This window comes from Hippichthys cyanospilos, chromosome 18 (genome assembly GCF_059441005.1).
Source record: "Hippichthys cyanospilos isolate Australia breed blue-spotted pipefish chromosome 18, RoL_Hcya_1.0, whole genome shotgun sequence".
NCBI classification, from domain to species: Eukaryota; Metazoa; Chordata; class Actinopteri; order Syngnathiformes; family Syngnathidae; genus Hippichthys; species Hippichthys cyanospilos.
The window spans coordinates 11765529-11785374 of NC_142386.1; the positions used below are offsets into that span (position 1 = coordinate 11765529).

A 19846-nucleotide genomic window follows, 5' to 3' on the forward strand; every position below is an offset into this window, starting at 1 on the left:
GCTGATCAATTTAATAATCGATTAATTGTAGATTTGTTACACCTCCGGAGGTCGCTGAAAAATAGACTCGAGCTGAGGTTGAAACATGGAGGGAGCGTTTCTCCTAAGCTTGGAGTAACACGCAAACTGCTCACATGAAGTGCAGCATTTAAGATCCCAAACCTTAGAACTTGTCTGGACAAACACATGTATTTGATTGTTTCAAATGAGGTCATTAGTAGATGTTGGCTGGGTGGACACAAGAAAACGTGTCCTCAAGCAGCACGCTCGTTCCAGTGCAAATATTTGCTTGGACAACAACAGGCCAGCGGATGAAGCAAATGCCCGGAAAAAAATCGATCTCCGTGATCAGTTGCACCACATCCCATGTGACTATCCAGCCATCTACTGGCACAAAACTGTCATTTATTATTTATTGACGTGTATTAGCGAGTCTGACTGTTGTAGGGTTAGACAGCACTCGTGTGCGTTTTCAACACACGTTGGGGGGGGTCAAACGTTAAAAATGTTTTTAATAGTCACAAAAAACGTATGTGTGTCAACTTCAGCCTCTTATGTACTGTAGGATTTAAGGATGTTTTTCCTCCGTATTCGGAGCTGCCCACACACATTTGGTGACGACCTAAGAGACGTTTTCAAGAGCGTCCTCGCGTTGGGCATCCCGTCACTCCGCTACGCTGGGGGGGGAACGGTTATTTTAACAATAACGCGAAAGATTTGAGGGCGAATTCAACTCTCGGGAAACATCCCCGGTGAGCTTCAATGAGCTGAAATCTTGATCTGACAGACTCAAGTGCGGAAGTAAGGGAAAAAGGAGTACTACGGCAGAATTGTCATTTAAGGGCTCTGCCAATTAGAACGCGTCAAAATCGTGCTCGTCCAATCAGCGGTGAGATTTCACGGAGGGGCAGCTTGCTTTTTTTCTCCCCTTTTGCCTGCATTCTGGTAGTCTATTCGTCCCTCCGTAGTGTGCACTTGAGAATCGCTAGCGGTTGCCAGCGACGGCTGGAAACTTGACTTTCTCGCTTCGTCTTTTTCTTCCTGACCACATGGCTGAGGTATTTCCGTCTCAGCGGCAAAGCTGAGCAAGAGCTTCGCGAGGCTTGTGCTTCGGCGTCTTTTTGTTCCGCGCCAAGGCTCGGGTGAGTCAAGTCCATCTGAGCGCTCACGACGCCTCGTAGCGAATAGCTGGCTAGCTAGCTCGCGTTTGACTAGCTTCCTGTAGGTTCTGCTTCGTTTGTGGCGTTTTGGGGCCGGTCCTGGTCTGCTCTCCGTGGTCGCCCTACCTGGAGCAGGTTGGTCGGGTACCCGGCCAGATGCGCCATGGCCAGCAGCAGCCAGGCCTCGGCGCATGGTTGGAGCAAATTGACCTGTTGATGGCGCTGCTCGTAAATCTGCTAAGCGTCACGTAATGGAACAGACTTTCGCTGGTCTTTGGATCAGAACCGCGTTGTCGTTTTGTCTTCTCCGAAGGCTGGGCCAAGTTGTTCAGTGTGGGCCCGAGCTCACTTGCAATCGTAAGCTCGTAGACAAGATCGGGAAAATGATGTCATTTTGTTCAGATAAGAAACAACAAATTTCCACGTTGATGTCAATCGGATCATTAGAACCCTCTCAAGATTTGACGGAACATTTATGCTCGGAACCAGAGTCGGATATAGCGAGCTAAGACATGAATATTTATTTCTTTATTAAGTCTTTATGACCACATTTTAATGGTACGTTGGACCGGTAGAACCAGAACCAACGAAGACTTTAGTGTTTGTGTAGCTCCTCACACTTCATGTGGCACTCGATTGATGCACTTGTTGGACACTTGATGCTCACTAAAAGAACCAGCAGCTAAGAAAGGTATGTACTTGTGAAGCTCTTCAGTCTTCTAGAATGAGTGCACAAGATGCTAGTTCCTTGTTTGCTCAGAACAAGTTAAGTGTTAAATCACACCAGTGTGGTACTGTCGCTGTTGCAAAAACAGGAATCCGGTCTGTCATTTCTTAGTAGTGGCGTGAGAATGAGGAAGTTTGCGGTTCTGGCAGGTCGATAGGAACGTGATCCGCCTGCTCGGGGAGTCCGTCAATGAAAGTGAGAACTCTGGAGCTGCGTAATTAGCGGCGGCACATGAGAGTTGTGAACTCCAATCCACTGGTTTTCCCTAAGGACAGTGCCGAGTGCTCGGATGGCCGCTTCTGGGGAATGTGCTGGTGACGCAAACGGCTCCTCTTGTTGTTTCAGGTGGACACGATGGATGCGACCCGGCCTACAGGCCTGGCAGCTAGCACCCCCACCCTCACCTGAGCGAGCCGGCAGGCCCGGAAGCTTCCAGCAGAACCCGGCAACTCCACCGGCTGGCCGAAGATGCGAGTGAGCCGCTCCAACGTCCTCCTGGGCTGCGTGCTGCTTTGCTCCGCTTCCTTGCTCTACCTGGGTCTGAGCGGGCTGGACTGCCCGCCTGGAAGCCAGCGCTCCCGCTGGGGGGAGCTCCGTCGGGGCTCGGTCAACTCCAACACTTCGCTGGGCGAGCGCCTACCCGAGGACACGCCGCTCATCTTCATCGGCGGCTTCCCCCGCAGCGGAACAACGTTGATGCGGGTCATGCTGGATGCCCACAAGGCCGTCCGCTGCGGGGAGGAGACCCGTGTCATCCCCCGTCTGCTCACCATGCGCACCTCTTGGAGCCGCTCCGTCAAAGAGCGCATACGCCTGGATGAAGCCGGCGTCACGGACCAGGTCCTGGACTCGGCCGTGCGAGCCTTCCTCCTTGAGGTGATGTCATGGCACTCCTGCTCAACGTTTTGGCCCAAAGTGCTTTTGTTTATGTTTTTAGGCGGCGCTGAAGCACTTTGAACAGACAGGACCATAAAGCATCTCGCATGCACGCTAAGGCTACAGCTAAGCCTTATCTTCATGACTTTCAGCTGTGCCTTATTTGTTCTAATGTATTAACAAATTGCTCGTCAGAATAAATCGATGAATCTATCCCTCTGGAGCTTTCAGAACAGGAATCTTTTCACATGTGGAAAATGTGCAAATGCCATTCCTAACATTTGTCAGAAAATCAGCAAAGAGGTTGATTGTTGTTTTCCATAGCAAGTGATCCGTCTGCTTTTATGGAGGTGACAAAGTTGAAAGAGTGAAATTCCGATCATTTTCACAAAGTGAAGTCCCTCAAATCCCATGAATAACAGACACGTATGTATAATATGCCACCTGCCCTCAAAATTGCCCTTCAAAAGTATATTACTACTTGTTTATAACCTGCTCCCCAATTTTGCTTTTACCCTTTATCAGATTAAGTCAGATAAATGTATCACAATTGAAAAGAGCAATCAAGTATAAATGCTTTTCAATCCAGTATCTGTTCCCATGGGAGAAGATACTTTTTGAAAATCATCTTTTCCTTAATTTTGTTCTTGCACTGTTATTTTTTTTGTTTCATGACTTTGCATTGCAATTTCTAACTCTGTTTGGAACTACTGTTTTAGCATGGAAAGCATAAGGAAATGCACCATAATTGTAAACGCTTTGTCCAACCTAGCTACCAGTAAACACTGCCCCCCCCAATTAAAAAAAAAAAATATATATATTATTCATTGGATTTTAAAATAATCCAAATTATTGATTTAAAAGGCATCCACCTTTTGTCAATTATGGGCTCGTACCAGATCACTGGTGAATATTTTGAAGTGAAAGTTGTCAACCAATAAGAGAAAAGCTTCCCCGAGGTAGCAGATGGGACAACATGATCCTGGAGATCGGTTCGCTAATAGGAAGTGGAACTTGGTATATTTTGGGGTGCGTGCATGTCCAATTTTGCACTTTTTGTGTGCCTGTCAGGTGATCGTGGGTCATGGCGAGCCGGCACCTCGTCTGTGCAACAAAGATCCTTTCGCCTTGAAGTCACTGACGTACTTGGCTCACATCTTCCCTAAGAGCAAGTTTGTGTTGATGGTGCGAGACGGCCGTGCCTCCATACACTCCGTCATCTCACGCAAGGTGAGCACCTTGACATGTGTATCAGTGCTCATTTTACCCCTGGAAACTGCTGGAACTCGCAATACTAAAAAGTAGTGCTGCGCTATTGTGGTTTAAAGTGTATTGCAATATATTGCGATACAGCAAAGATGTATTGCGATATGTATTGCAATATATTGGGCAATGTTTGTAAAAGAAAAAAAAAATCATAATATGACGAAAATTATACAAAAGCCATTTCCAAATCGATGTGTGATATATTGGAAACTGAATGTCATAACGCAATACTTTGTATCGCGATATATCGATATCGCCCAGCCCTACTAAAAATTATTTAGGAAAAAAAATGGATAACTTGACTGCTCTAAAATCTTTTAATTTGGATAAATTGGAAATTCTCGCAAAGCGGCAGTAAAGACAAAACAAAAACAAACCATCTGTTTTATTCAATTATTGGTTGGGTTTGTAACATCAGAAAATAGGCTAAAATATACACTCATTGTTTTCCAAAGTAAAAGCAGATGTTTGTAAATACCTCATTTTGATTTAACACAACTAATTTCAGAGAGCTCTTAAAAAACATCATGGAATAATTACCGTTGAAGCTGAAATTCTGAGGATCTGGCCAGTGTTCGGTCTCAACGATATTACAATACACACTTTTAAACAGATCATTTAAAAAAAAAGACGATTTGGGGTTTTTCCTATTTAAGAAGTGCGCAGAACATAATTTGATGGATTTAATGGCAAAAAAACAAAAAAAAACCCAACAACAATCTTATCTATCTATCACGCCACATAAAACAAATGACGTGCTTCCAGTGCATTGAGCAACATCGTAAATTGAGAGCGCAGCCTTTGAGCTCCGCACATTTGAAATCCAGACTTTAGATTTTGTCATGTTTCGGCCGAACTGCGAATGACGTGTCGTGCACAAACGAGAAGGAGGTCACGATAGTGGTAACCATGACTTTGTGGCATTTGCGTCCCCCAGGTGACCATCTCTGGCTTTGACCTCAACAACCCGCGTGACTGCCTGAGCAAGTGGAGCAACGCGGTGGAGACCATGTTCAACCAGTGTGTGGCGGCTGGGCCGGAGCGCTGCCTGCCCGTGCGCTACGAGCATCTGGTGCTGCGCCCCGAGCGCGAGATGCGCCAGCTGCTACGCTTCCTGGAGCTCCGCTGGGACCCGGCCGTCCTGCACCACGAGGAGCTCATCGGCAAGGCCGGCGGCGTCTCGCTCTCCAAGTGAGTTTTCCCCTCCGTCACGTTCCAGATGGCAAATGCTACAAACGGCGTTGGCAAATATGTGTCGATTTGAAATACTTGGAGGGGATGGAGCTAGAACAGGCCAAGGGCTGTGTCACATTTTTGGCAAATACGTTGGAAATAAAGGCCATACAAATCAACTGGTCTAGAAAGGTGCGTGGCTATTTAAAGTGTGCCTCCAGAGATCACGAATTAAGGAGTAATATTGTATAGTTTAATAAATAGCTGGTGCCTCCTTTTTTTTTTTTTTATTCTAGAACTCATGTTTGCATCCAAAAAATTTTCACAACAGGGGACTTTTCACTATACCAAAACATGTTGCGCAATCTACTATCTGAAGTTAAAAACGAAACCATCCAACATTGAAAACATGTAAAAAGAAAGAAATAGCAAAATCTCCAAGAAGCATTCATTTTCATACTTATAATTTCTTGCATAATGTCTTTCACCTTACTTCATCATCTTTCATCATTATTACTTTTATCCTGTCTTCAAGCGTTGGTTTAACCTTTACGTGTCCGCAAGCTCAGCGCGGCTCCATGCGTCAAAATGACCTTACTTCTGCGACGCACCCCTCCACGTGGGCCAGATTTTCCATAATCGGTACCTTCTGGAATTTTTTTACAAGCGGAAAACATGGCGGACGAACTATTGCTTATGGAAGTTTGCCGGTACAAACCCCTTTATGATTGGGCTGAAACAGGACTACCGTAACCTAAATACCGTAAACAACTCCTGGCGAGCACCACGATGGGGAGAGACGAGGAGCCTGTTTAAAAACGCTTGGAAGAATTGAGATTGTTTGAATCTACTAGGATTCTCTCCCTCTGTTATAGAGTAGTGTTGTTTGTATGCTGTACTCCATTTACTGCCACCTAGAGTTTGAGAAAATATTGTGCTGCAAAATGCATGCCGGTGCATCAAGTATAACCCAAGCTAGACTTTTGCTGCAGGCTTGTTTTCGCTGTATTGAATTTCATTGCAACGCAAATGCAGAAAAAAATTATTATGCATCAGGGGGATTTTTCATTGTATGGGGAAGTAAGAAAGAGGGAAATTGATTTTTTTTTCACACTGGGGGGTATTTTTGCACATGCAGGTTTTGTTGTAGAGGGGTTTTACTTTATTTGCCAAAACAGTTAACAAAATCACCCTAGTTAGTTTTAAAGCATAGCGCCATTTTGGGAACTGACCAGTCGTTGACAGGCCCATTCCTCGCACCACCAAGTGATACGCCGGAGCGTTGTTTTCATTGCTAAAATGGACTATTCTGTCAAAAGTCAAGAGATGGGCCAACATGGATATTTATTTGAGCCAGAAAGGGCCAGTAATTCGCAATGAGGCAATAAAAACGGCAAGACTGATTTTGGCGGACTAAGACAATTCTGCATGGTGCATTTGAGAGACAGCAGGGTGAGTGGAGTGGAGTGTTTTTTTTTTTTTTTAGATCTCATTAAGAATTAATGTGATTACACCTAATTTTTCAGGTTAAAACGTTTTAAAATATTAGTGCTCCTGATTTAAAGTTCCAGATTAATTTACATGTATTTATTATCCATTGATTTAATATTTTTTTCCCAGCATTAAATGGTTCAGTTGGTCAAAAAGGTTTCCAGTTTAAATTGGAAGGATTTACCTTTTTTTTTTTTTTAGGTCATTTTTTATTTTTCAGACTAACCTGGAATTTGCATAAACACTGTAAAAAGTAACGTTGTCATTTGCTGAAAGTTGATTCATACTGCTTTTTTTCTTTTTGTTAATGTTAAAAATGAATACATTATTAGGTATACTTATACAATTTACTAGTTTTTTTTAATAGTCCCTGCAGTGGGAGGGGCGATGAGAAAAAAAAAAAAGAGGGTCCAGTAGAACTTTTTTATTGCCTATCTGATGTGACTTAAAGTTCTCAAAGGCTTCTGAGAGCCAAAAGTCAGGTTTTTCGAAGAGTTTGATGAAAGAAGGTATGTAAACATGTGTGTAACTTTGATTTTTCAATATCAGGAAACTCAAAAGTAGACGTAAACAGGGGTGTTAAAAAAACAAACACTAAAAATAGGCACGGCTTCACCAGTAATGTGGGAAATAACACTTTCATGGTGTATAGGGTGACAAATAAACTATGCTCCGCTGTTATTTTGCCATCAAAAACACATTTTAAGAGTTTCTATTCATGTTTTATCGAAAGGAAGGACTGCTGAAATGTTTTAGATGCCACTAAAAAAAATATTTGGGTTGAAATGCACATGTGCGAAGATTTTTCTCCTTTTGACAGAAATCGCTTGGTGTCACTCAAATGACCTATTTTCAAACAGTGATTACTAAAGTACGGAATAAGATAGAATCTTACTTTCTTTTTCGAGGTAAAGAATGGAATCCAATCTTTCATATGATACCGCCACTGTTTACATAGTCATACAATAATCTGTCAATCTTGAAAGATGCGTCAAAATACTCAAAATCAGCTAGCACTCTTTTTAAGATAATGTTTGGTAAGGAAAGAGTTTAAACTTAAAAAGTTGAATTTAAATAATAGGTGCCCTTTCAAACTTGTGTAACCTGTTCAAAAAAAGATTGACATGTTTGAAAGTGTGGTTCAGTAGAGTCGAAAGGAAGTATTTGCCACCGGTGGGCGAAGTAGATGAAAACTTTTTCTGACGCCGTAGGGTGGAGCGCTCGACCGACCAGGTGGTGAAGCCAGTGAACACTGACGCACTGGCCAAGTGGGTGGGCCACCTTCCTGACGACGTGGTGGAGCACATGGCCGAGGTGGCGCCCATGCTGGCGCGCCTCGGATACGACCCGCGCGCCAACCCGCCCGACTACGCCCGCACGCCGCCGCTCTCCAACCCGACGCTGGTAAGAGCACGCCCTCGCCTCCTAAAACAAAGCCAAGGCTTTTTTTTTTTTTTTTTTTTTTTTTTCTCTTAAAACATCACTGGCTTCTTTCTTACAAAGACTCGAGTATAGAGATGTGAAGTTTGACACCGAGAACTCCGGAACCTGTCAGTTGAGTGTAATTACATTATTACTGTATTTGAAATGTAATGCATGACACTACTTTTGCATTACTTTTATTTTACTCTCACCACCGAAAGTGGAAATATGAATTTGCCATTCTAAATGTAGCTCATTATGCTCATTACATATCCACTGGTTGTCTTAGGCTTAAAACCAGTACAAATCATTTAATCTATATTGTATTGTAAAATTTTAAGGACAAGATATGAAATCTTATTTTTGTATTTTAATCCCGTCATAACTTAGCTTTACGGCATAGTGATGCATTGTTTATGCTGTAGGCAAAAACAGTTCACAATTTCAGTGTTAATATTCAAGTTCAGCCGGCTGGGTTAGAAACGAGAGGTTTCCAAAATAGATGCTTTCGGTGGGGCTAACGTCAGCAGCCAGCCTACATCATTGTTATTGTGTGCATTATCTTGACTGTCAGAGCTATTTACAGACTATTATTTTAAGCAATTGTACAGTGAAAAGTAGCTTTAGCTTTGGGAATTTAGGGTGCGGGGAAACAGCTCTTTCAGGCTAAAAATGCATTGTACAGTAATTACTCTTTTTCGGAACCCCTTGCGGGGGAAGGAAAATAATAGCGAACCATGCAACTACCAGGAAGTTTATTTCAAATCAAGCATTTTTTTTAAATGTTGTGCTGTAGCTTTATGGTTATTTTTATACTAAGTGCTCATACTTCAGTTTACATTGGATGTGTTCAATCAGAAGCTCATTGGTGAGCAAAACTCCGTTTTGATTTTATTTACATATTTCATTTAGCATGGTAAATAGTTTATTGTAACATGCTGTATTATACTGTGTATTGTTTTTATGATGTATTATAATACAAAATCATGTGTTTTAGTGCTGTAATTTCAATTTCAACCGTAATATTTTTGCTCAAGGTTATACCGTCAGAATGATATACCATGTCAGATCTGACCAAAAACCTAAAATAGTGCATGGCTGCCATCTACTGGCGACTGTGTGTCAATAGTTTCCAAGCTTTAAAATTTACAGCATTATCTGAAAAAACATTGCCAATGAACCTGTTAATTGCGTTTGTTTGTCTGTCTCTCAGCCTTGGAAGGAAGCGGAACCTTCTGGAGTGGCTTAGAACAAAAGGATCCAATACGCAAACGGATCCCGGACCCACCTTAAAGGCAAACTTCCTGTACCCACCACGCCTTGCCGACATTGTTCGGCCTCCCCCATCCTCCCCATTTTTGTGGACTTGTGCACTACCCACAGCCAACGCCACTAATCTGCCGGAGCTGTGACCTCATCGCCAATATGAACCAATCGCTGGACGTTTTTAAGACTATTTTGTGAATAAATTATTATGAAAGACTGATGGGTATCCCCGGTGGTGGGCGGGCAGGTGAGGGTGCTGGCGCATTTCCATATGGTCACGTTGTCATTCTCATTACTGCGCAGCTGGCTACCATCAATTCAATAATAAACACAAATGACACAATGGTGGTCTTGGTTTATTGAGCGGCGTTGGGCAGTGCACCTGAAGGTATTGCAGCCTCTTTGTCAAATTGTTACACGATCTTAAAGATTTTTAAAATTAAAAATTTTACATTTTAGGAGGGCTGGAATGGATTTATTACATTTCCATTCATTTCTATAGGGAACAATTATTTGTCAATTGAGTTTTCACAGCGTCACTGTAATTGTGTACAAAAATCACTTGCAATTTGGCAGTTTGTAATTTTTCTTGCCCCGTCACAAAAATAAACTTTTGGTGCCATCTAGATGCCAAGCACCCATATTGGTTTAAGGAGGGAGCTTCCAACTGAAAAATGTAACTTAGTCAGGCCCTCAGTGCTGCCACATCATTTTTTTTAAGTTCAGTGTCACGTCATTTTTATGTTACATTTGACTTGCACATTCACTGTAATAAAACAAAGCGATTCTTCTGCTTTAGCTGACTGATGGAGCCTGACATAGCTTGTGTATACTGTTGAAATGGATCATCTTCCCCAAAAAGGAGCGCTGTTACATGACTACTCATTTTCATTTTGAAACCATGACAAACTTGCATTATAGCATGATAGTGAACCTTTTTTATGACAGCAACGCGCTGAATTGTTTCCATTGATTTTTGTGATTTTAAGTTCAAAAAGCTTTTTGCTATTAGTTCAATGCTATGTTGTAATATGAAGAGTCTAATGGAAACGATACCTAACTTCTATGAAAATCACTTTTCCAGTCCGGCTCAAAACAAAATGGCGTCTCAGTCAAGCGTCATCATTATCACTCCCTGCCAGGCTGCTGTCAGTCGACTTAGCGTCCTCGTCGTCCTCTTTTTTGTCTTCCTTTTTCTCAGGCTGCTGCTGCATTGGCGGCGCGGTGCTGGCTGCCTCCGTGGCGTCCACCGGCTTCCGAGCCGGACCATTGTCCGGCTCCGCCCCCTCCAGGAAGGACGACCAGCCTTTCAGACGCTCTTCACGTTCGCGGCTCGTCTCCTCCACCTTCATGCATGCACATCACCATGACAACCAGGCTTCTTTTTGCTCTTATTTTGAAGGAGGAACTTCAAAATAAGAGCTTACCAAGGCCATTTACATAAAATGCAATTTATTTGAAAGTATGACTGGTCTTTTCACAACGTATAGCAAACGTTTGGCTGGTTTACAATAATATAGTAGATGACAGCCAGCGCATTCTCCCCATGTATCCATTGCCCCTCCGGCTCAAAAAGCTTTAAAAGAAAAAAAAGAAAAAGGATCTCCTCCCAACCCTATTAGTTACTTTGCGGTAAATGTGCCTGGGTCATTTTACTCAACGTAAGTGTTCACCGAGTATCCGATACCCAAGCGATTCAGCCACCTTTCTTTGATGAAGTTCTGAATGAATAGGTTTAGGCACAAAAAAGTAGTGCTTGTCTTTGTTCTTCCTCTTATAACTGGGGCACCCATTTCCTTTGCATTGTGCCATTATAGTGTTCATAGTTTGGAACTTTATGAGAGCCGGTGCTGCCTGCGACAGCTAAGATGAGGCTAAATGAGAATGATTCGCTTTATTATCGGAAGGAACCGTTTGAATTTTTTTTTGAGCTTGTGTAGGTTGTGCAGTTGTGCATGAGTATGAAATGTCAGAGCGGAGCGGAGCTTTCCCCACCTGATAGTCTGTGACGCCGTCCCACAGCTGCGCGCTGAGCTGACGCCCTCCGAACCAGCGTCCGTGGAAGGACTGGACGCAGGCGTCGGCATGCTCCTGCTCCTTGAATGCCACAGAGGCCACGCCGTCCGGATGCCTCTGCCCCGCCCCAACAAAACAATCGTCGGCGTGTCACAAATGGAACGATCGCAAGATGGTGAAGCAGGCACTCACATCAAACAGGATGACCTTCTTGACCTCGCCGAACTTCTCGCACTCCGAACGCATATCTTCACGGTATTCATTCAGAACCAGAGGGTCCTCCTAATGTGAGCGCACACAATTACATGCCAGTTGAACGGTTTGTGTGTGCATAACTTGCAATGTGCGTCTCAAAATGTACAAAATGTACCAGTGCTCAGGAGAAATAAAACGGCATCCAAAAAAGCTTTTCGTTCACTGATTGGAATAAAGCAAGCTTAAAACATCCATCCATTTACTATCGCAACTCATCCTCACTAGGGTTGTTGGCTTGCTGGTGCCTATCCCAGCTGTCTTCTGGCAGTAGGCTGGGGACAACCTGCATTGATTGCCAGCCAATCACAGGGCATACAGAGACATACGACTCATAATCAAACTAAGGGCAATTTGGGGTGTCCAATATACTGGATCTACCATGCATGTTTTTAGAACGTGCGAGGAGATCGGTGTGCCCAACTAAGACTCATGCATGCACGGGCCTTCCACCGTGCTGCCAAGCTTAAAACAGCTGAAGAAGATCATTTGCAGACAACTTGCGCACAGCCATACTTTCCAGGAGGTGGCGGAGACCTTGTTGACAGCCAATCCTTCTTTCCGTGTTGTCCCAATCAATGCCTGTTTTCTTGGTATTGAGTCCCTACTGATGGATTGAAGAACTTTACATCAGTATGGACTCTGGCAAATTATGTGACTGACCTACAAAATAAGGCGGGAGATTAATGTAAGAAGACGCGGCTGTCAAGTGGGCCGTGTCCCGTCCATGCCCCCTTCTAAACAAGTATGGCTGTGCACATGTTGTCACTGCAAAATAATTTGAGCTGTCAATTATTTTTTCTTAGATTTTTTTTAAGCTTTTTTTCCACACAACCAGCCAAAAACACACACACACACAAAAACATGTTTTTAATTTGATGAAGCTGATAATAGTTTTCCTTCCGAATATCAAAGGTACACTTTCAAGTCTTGTTGGTGTGACTGCATCTGTGTGTGCAAGTATAAATTGTCTATGTGTGCACAGGATTGTGTAATTGTGTATGTGTGCACCTCAAAGTCCGTAGGATGAAACATGTTCCTGATGATGACGACCTTTTCGTGTCGCTTGCGGACGTCTCCTTGCTTCTCGGGCCTCCAATCCAACTGTCTGCTCACACACGCATGTCAGCATCACAAAGAAGCGCATGAACAAAAACACACACCACCCTCTGCCTACTTTTGCTGCTGCTTCATCTTCTTGCGGTAGTCCTTGCTCTTCTTTTTCTTCTTGCTGGCGTCATACTGGCCTTTGAGCTCAAAGCGTGCCACCTCCATGTGCACTTTGTACCCTCTGACCTCCGACTCATCCATAAGACGCACAGCCAACTCCACTGACTCCCTCTGAATACAAATGAAATGAGGTTTTAGTCCATTGTGTGTAAGTGTGTGCACACTTTTGAAATGGATGGATACACCATGAATCTGTTTGTGGTCAACTCCCCCCAAAAAACCTCAATGCCTCAGCTCCTCTCTGAACTCATCAGTACAGCAGTGCAATTGTTCTATCAGCCTGTGAGTACTGTTATTTTGTCAGTCTATGTGCAGTCGCTTTGTGTTAGCTTTAAAAGCTGGGCCTTTCGTCAGACAGGGTAGAACAGTACCTTGTGTATTTCATTTTGTTTTCAACTGAATGTTAGCATAGCCTATTTGCCTATCCGATGCTTATTGTGGAGTGTGTTGAATTAACGAAGTGCTTTTCCATTATTTTTTTTTTAATGAGAAAACACATCACCCCTCCCCAATTGCCAAGGTGAAAAGATCATTATTTATAAAAATTGCACAACGCTCACTTGCACGACTACAACTCTTCACCAGACACGACTTCACGCCTGTGCACGGATCTTTCGTGTGGAATGCTCACTTTTCTGTGCATAAATCTCTCATGTGGACTGCCGCTTGTGGGTACAAATCTCCTCTTCTGTGGATTTGAGTTACAAAAATGCAAATTGAGATGAAGTCGTTTGAGTCATCCGCTGGGCATGTGTAAAGCAGAGAATGGCGGCATGTAATGGCAAGGAATTGAGCTTTCAATAGCTCATCATGCTCTAAATGGTAAATGGACTTTCACTTATTTAGCGCTACTAAATGACCTTTGGACCGCTAAGCGCTTTACACTAACTAGTCATTTACCTACTGATGACGCAACACCGGGAGCAACTAGGCGGACACTTTGACAAGGTCATGATGGTCGGCGGATCGAATTCACGGCCCCTCGGCTGGATTTTTATGTTAATCTTGTTTATTGTTGTGGGTAACGTGAACGTCCAATCTGCTGTTAATGACGCTTTGCCTGAAAAGTAATCCAAAGTTGTTAAAAAAACGTTGCAACATCTTTGGATACTTCTATACCTTTCAAACTATAGGAGCTGTATGCCTTTCTTACTATTACAGATATTTCTTTGTGGTGTCTCTTGAGGGGCTTTACAGCAATTTAAACGTTTAAAACTCCCACACAGACTTGGTCAAAGATAGCGCCACTGCACCACCTTGTGCCATGGAAGTACAATTACCTTTCACACAGGAAACACAAGCCAGTTGCCAAGGAAGAAGGAGAAAAAGGGAGAAGAAAAGAAAAAGTCTCATTGAATGACGTGAGCTGGGGGCACCTTGAGGTAGCAGCAGAGTCCGTCGCCTTTGAATTTGCCGTCTTTGTCCTTGTAGAGTTTGACCTTGAAGTCTTCGGTGATGGGGTCTCTCATGACAATGCCGCACTTGGACATCATTTCCACAAACTCCTCGGTGCTCATGTCAGGGGGCAGGCCTGCGCACCCAAAGTGCAATTGATCAGAGTAGGATGACAAAAACAAAACAAGGCAAGCGTCCCACTCACCGGACACGTACACGTTGGTGTTCTTGGTGTCCTCCATGTTGAACCAGCCTGAAACACACGGTGAATGTTACGTCATGGCCGTTATTACAACACGAGGAGCCTCGTTGCGAGCGGCTCTCCTTCCATTTAGTGTTGCTTAGTGGTACAACGCCCATCCCCTGTCTGTCTATAGGATTTCCTATTTTGTGTTAGCATTAAGCTAGTAGTATTAAAAGCGACGTTATGTGGTTGTTGGCATTAATTTTGTTTTCTCTTGTTAGAATGAAAACTTCAGGCGGGAGTGGCAACAAACGTCTTTAAACCTCTTTTGGAACTAATCAACTGAGTTGAGTTGACTGCCACCATGCATTGGCCATGCATTACGCTTGTGCTCGCATAAGGAACAGGCCAAATTATATATATATATAAAAAAAAAAAAAACTTTTCTTTCCCCAGAATACCACAGGGTATTGTGTACTGCATTATGTGTGTCTCTGTGGCATTACAGGGGAAAAGAAAAGCCAAGCGGACATAATAAAAACAATAATTACAGTAATTAAAACATTTAAAAACATAAAAATGGCCAATAAACAATGTTTGCCCTTCTTATTTTCAAATAAATTGTTATAAACAAGGACAAATGCTCCAAAAAATAGCATTTTGCTAATGTTCATCTTGCATGTTCAATGTATGGCGCAGTTACCCGGATCCGATTTCCTCTTCTCTCCTTTCTGCTTGCCGTCTGTGGCTACGCTTGTTTGCTGCTCTGAAGTCAACTCCTGCGTCGTCTCCTTCTTGGCCGCTGGTTGTTTCTCCATGGCCGCTGGTTGTTTCTCCATGGCCGTGGCAACGGAACCCGCCGCAGCTCTGGCATCACCGGCATCCGGGTTGCCTTCCTGAGTGAAGCCATAGTTGGCCTGGTAGGCCGCCATGAAGTCCTCTGTGATCTGCACCCAAGTACGTCGTAAACATCAGCATGTCATTATGCTGAGCGCGTGTGCTGACGGCACAGCGCGGACATACTTTGGGGAACCAGGCCTTCTTGTCGTGGTCCCAATCGTACACAGTGCCATCGTTGGGGTCCGTGTATGTAAACGGGTCTGAGGCATCCTGACTACTCCTGCTGTACAATTCCTGGAGGCGCAGCTGCTCCTCAAATTCTTTGTTGGCCTCGGCGCTCATCTGCGCCCACAAACATCATCAACATGAACACAGTGCACCATCTACCGGGTAACAATTATTTGTTTTTAATTTTTGATCAATGTGTCTATTTTGTTATTAAGTTATGAACCAGAAAAAAAATAATCCTCCTTGTATTCCAATATTGACAAATAGGACATTTTGTCAAATTAAGACTGCAAAACAACGCAACAATATAATCGATCCCGTTTCTTGCATGGTTGGTAGCATCCATCAAAATTGGAAAAAAGTAGATTGTAGTTTTCACTTTTCTAAATGAATGCAGGTGTTTGTAAATTTATTGGAACCCCAGAAAGATTATAAATCTGCTTTCGTGGAGGAACAGAAATAAGGGTATACTATATTTAATGTTGAGGTGCTGAACTTCTGATTGTTTACATCGTTTTGAGTTAAGGGTTTCTGAATGCTCATTCCAACACCATGGGATTCTAATGTAAATTTCGACATTCAGTGATTTCTTTTGGGTCTAAATTGTTTTTTTACAAATGAAAATGTGATTGAATTATCTGTTTACATCCCCCTTAGTGCAGCCTGATATCAAGTATCCCACACCGTATTACCTCAGCTGTCAACACTTTTTATTTTGATCATTTGAAACCACATTTTATGAATTCACTACTCCTTTACAAATTGAATTTCGTTCATAAATAATATGCCGAACATATCAATTTCGATGGTACGGTAAGAATACGTAGGGAAGCGCAATAGCTGAGCGTAAATGTGCTCAGGACTTGGTGAGTTATTTTGGTGCATGAACGTGTTTGCCATTTTTAACACCACAAGCGAACTTGATGCTAACCTAGCATCTCCAAACTAGCATTACCTTTTCTGTAGCGTTTCACGTCCGAATGGCGACGAAAAAAAGCTGTAGACGCTAATGCAACGAGCTCCTAACCAGCTAATATTCTCTTGGACACAAGAGTTTTCATTGTAGTATCTTGAAAACGATGGCGCTGCGCTCACGTTTATCTTACTGAATGCGTAATTCGCGGTGAGGCTTGAATCAAGCACTTCCGGGATCGCTTGCGCATGCGTGTGCATTCTATGAGGGTCGTTCGAATTGTCCACGCCAGTTACATTGCTGTGTAAAACAGTTCAATGTTCGACCAAAACTACTCCGCCCGCCCGTTTCGTTCAGGTAAGCAAATCGGTCATCCAACCGCTCGGAGCTAGGCTAGAGGTGGGTTGGGGAAGCAGCTGTCCTTGTCAGTACGTAAATGAATTTTAACTGACCGATTGATAACACGGACCGCGCATTGCGCGACCAGAAATAGCGCGTACGCTTTACTGCGCTCAAAAATGTTTTTGAAATTGTGCATTCTACAAAAAAAATGTTTCACACCAGGTTCAATCAAATGTCAAAAGTCTAGAACTATAATGCAATAACATGCGAAGGAAAGGGGAGTGAGATACAATAAAATATATCACCCAAACGCCTAACACTACTCTGTTATATTTCTTACTTTGCAACGGAATTATTGTAGTTAAAAAAAAAAAAGAAAGGCGGGGTTTAAACTGGATTGAACTGTAAATGATCAACAATGTAATTTAAGTTTTGTATTCTTACAAATTTAAGTTGATTTCTAAATATGAGTAAACTGTTGTTGAAATTTCAAAAAGCAGAAACAAAACTTTACAGCGCATGCATGGAACCAGTCCGGCACGAGTCGTAAACATGATCGATTTTGCGCATGCGCGGAACGAGTCTGTCACTTGGGAACCTGATCGCTAATGCTCTTGCCCCTGTTATTCTGCGCACGCGCCTGTAATTCTGCGCATGCGCTTGTTCATCGCACATGCGTAGAACAGATCAGGCAATTGGAACTGATGGGGTACCGACAACGTTAAGTGCTAGCTGAACGGAGGTGGGAAAGATGGCCGAGGGTGTCGGGAGCATGGACCCGGCTAGCCTGCCCCCGGGAGACCCGCAGCTCATCGCCATGATCGTGGAGCACCTCAAGAACCGAGGACTATTCGACGAGTTTCGCCGAGACTGTCTGGCGGATGTTGACACCAAGGTAGCCCACTCATGCAGACAAACGCCAAAATCCCCTCATTCTCCAAATCTGCTGCTTTTGATTACCGTTAGAAGAATCGTTGTTGCATTTAAATATATATATATATATATATATATATATATATATATATATATATATTCTCACTCTATAGTCGATGTACTATTTCACGAACGTAGTCGTGGTTTACATTAAGCGATATAGAACATCCGAGTACTTTCTGTGTGGGTGGAGCATCATTAGGTAAAAAACAAAAACAAACAAAAAAGAAACATAACAAACGATTAACCAAAATGTTTTTGGGCAAAAAAAAGCCTGTCACGATCCACAAATGCCTCTTTTTTTTTTAATGAAAAATGTGAAAAATACACACCATCAAATATAAATAATGCAATTGAGTGGCGTGAATTCTTTTTGTGGAAAAATATTTATTAATAATTAGGTTATTTTTTGAGAACTGATTTATTATCCAAAAGAGAACACTTAAGGTCGTTTTATTTATTTTTTTGGCTTCCCCCCCACACATGTATGGCAGGTGTACTGGACATACTTAATTGTCCTCAGGTGTGATTGCATTTCTGCATGCCCTGCAATTGGCTGGCAACCAGTTCAAAAAGGTTAAAAGGGTTGATTTGAGTCAAACTGGCCAAAAAAAAGGTTAAAAGGGTTGATTTGAGTCAAACTGGCCAAAATGAAGCTGTGATGATGTTCTCCAACTAGATATCATCTGTTGAACTATCCTAAAAGTGTGGTTTGCATTGTTTGCAGCCTGCCTACCAGAACCTTCGTCAAAAGGTGGACAACTTTGTGACATCACATCTGAGCACTCAGGTGTGGAAGCAGTCCATTAACAAAAACCAGATGAGGAATGGACTCCGACAAAGTGTCGTCCAGTAAGTCTCCACGGCAGCAGCAAGTATCCCATTTGTTGTTGTTTTATTTGTATGTTTTTTTTTTTTTTTTGGGGGGGGGGGGTAGTGCTTGCTGACCTAGGCTTTGGTTTGTGTAGGTCAGGCATGTTGGAGTCAGGGGTGGACCGGATCATCACTCAAGTGGTGGACCCCAAGATGAACCACACCTTCAGACCGCACATCGAGACGGCCATTCACGACTTTCTGTCGGGAGACAAGAAGGATGACAGCGCTGCCGCCGTTGGCGCCTCAGAGCAACCAGAACTATCTGAGGGACCCAAAACCCCTTAGAGGGGAACCAAACTCCCCGATTTTTTAGTTGTGTTTTTTTTTTTTTTTTAATTTACAACACATTGTATCTGCCAGCATTAATCCATACATGCTCTTCTGGTTCAAATTGCATTCTTAGTTTGACATTTTAGGGGTTGCCATTTTGTTGTTATATCACCATTATTTATTTTGGTCTCCAACGGAGGGAGACCTTGCCCAATGTGGCAACTCCATTTTATGCAGGATTAGTGACTGGGCTGAGTCTCAAATTATGAAAATAACGATATAATTAACATATGTTTAGATTATTATTATTTTAAAATATTCTTCAGAATAGTGTGTTTTGATTAGTGCTGGAACATAAATTACATTCTCGCATAAAAAGTACAAAAAAGATTTAGTTCCTTTTGTCTGTGGTTGCAAGGTCTAATGGGAATGCAGGATTCGCCTGCTGCCAGGCAGCAAACGACGAGAAGATGATGATGTACCATGTGTGACACTTCCTCTTTGAACATTCCAAGTTGACGTTGCCTTCGGTAGACTTGGTCATGTCATGTGACCACCCATGCCGAAAACATTTTTGTGCACCACACATGCATTCGATTTCTTGAAACTACTTTCTCTTCACCTTTGTCCCTCGAATGAAGCGTCTTGACCATCACAGAGACATTTTTAAAAACCGTTTCTAATTTCCAAACTAAAGTGGTGCCTTGACATATGGGTTGAATTTGTTTCTTGACAATACATGTATCTCAGAAAAAAATGACCATGTATTTTTCAATAGGCAAAATAGCACTATGGTACTGTGTTTTATAAAACAAATATAAAAAGTCAAGACTAAATTGTGCCCCATGATCGAATGGTTTGATTCCTTGTGCTGTTCTTTCTGGTGTTCAAGCCTTGGACGCTGGGAGGTCAGTATGAAACAGGATAAAGATTATATGACTGTTGGGATGTTTTCTTTGTGTTTTTTCCCCCTTTACGATCTAACC

At 42.8% G+C, this 19846-nt stretch overlaps 3 protein-coding genes across 6 annotated transcripts; 2 read left to right on the forward strand and 1 right to left on the reverse strand.

Annotated features, from left to right (window-relative positions):
* Nucleotides 1–893: 893 nt before the first annotated feature.
* On the forward strand, nucleotides 894–9724 carry tpst1l (tyrosylprotein sulfotransferase 1, like). 3 transcript variants are annotated; one of them, XM_088440214.1, is made up of 7 exons: nucleotides 894–1142; nucleotides 2233–2763; nucleotides 3835–3993; nucleotides 4967–5220; nucleotides 7905–8097; nucleotides 8197–8243; nucleotides 9329–9724. In XM_088440214.1, the coding sequence occupies exons 2-6, from the start codon at nucleotides 2356–2358 to the stop codon at nucleotides 8206–8208; spliced, it is 1026 nt and encodes a 341-aa protein (XP_088296340.1). In that variant the 5' UTR covers nucleotides 894–1142; nucleotides 2233–2355; the 3' UTR covers nucleotides 8209–8243; nucleotides 9329–9724. The 3 variants fall into 3 exon arrangements, with proteins under 3 accessions (XP_088296340.1, XP_088296338.1, XP_088296339.1); XM_088440212.1 differs by lacking the exon at nucleotides 8197–8243 and having other exon boundaries at nucleotides 899–1142; XM_088440213.1 differs by lacking the exons at nucleotides 894–1142; nucleotides 8197–8243 and adding an exon at nucleotides 1433–1851.
* htatsf1 (HIV-1 Tat specific factor 1) lies at nucleotides 9720–16677 on the reverse strand. The gene is made up of 10 exons (XM_088440211.1): nucleotides 16482–16677; nucleotides 15482–15640; nucleotides 15162–15405; nucleotides 14480–14527; nucleotides 14256–14410; nucleotides 12827–12990; nucleotides 12661–12757; nucleotides 11590–11679; nucleotides 11377–11514; nucleotides 9720–10727 (listed from the first exon to the last, which is right to left on the reverse strand). Exons 2-10 carry the CDS (start codon nucleotides 15638–15640, stop codon nucleotides 10494–10496), a joined length of 1329 nt encoding a protein of 442 aa, XP_088296337.1. The 5' UTR covers nucleotides 16482–16677; the 3' UTR covers nucleotides 9720–10493.
* bod1 (biorientation of chromosomes in cell division 1) lies at nucleotides 16672–19804 on the forward strand. Of its 2 annotated transcripts, none has more exons than XM_088440215.1 (4): nucleotides 16672–16796; nucleotides 17468–17676; nucleotides 18442–18566; nucleotides 18683–19804. In XM_088440215.1, the coding sequence occupies exons 2-4, from the start codon at nucleotides 17533–17535 to the stop codon at nucleotides 18873–18875; spliced, it is 462 nt and encodes a 153-aa protein (XP_088296341.1). In that variant the 5' UTR covers nucleotides 16672–16796; nucleotides 17468–17532; the 3' UTR covers nucleotides 18876–19804. The 2 variants fall into 2 exon arrangements, with proteins under 2 accessions (XP_088296341.1, XP_088296342.1); XM_088440216.1 differs by having other exon boundaries at nucleotides 16716–16796; nucleotides 17463–17676.
* Nucleotides 19805–19846: the final 42 nt, after the last annotated feature.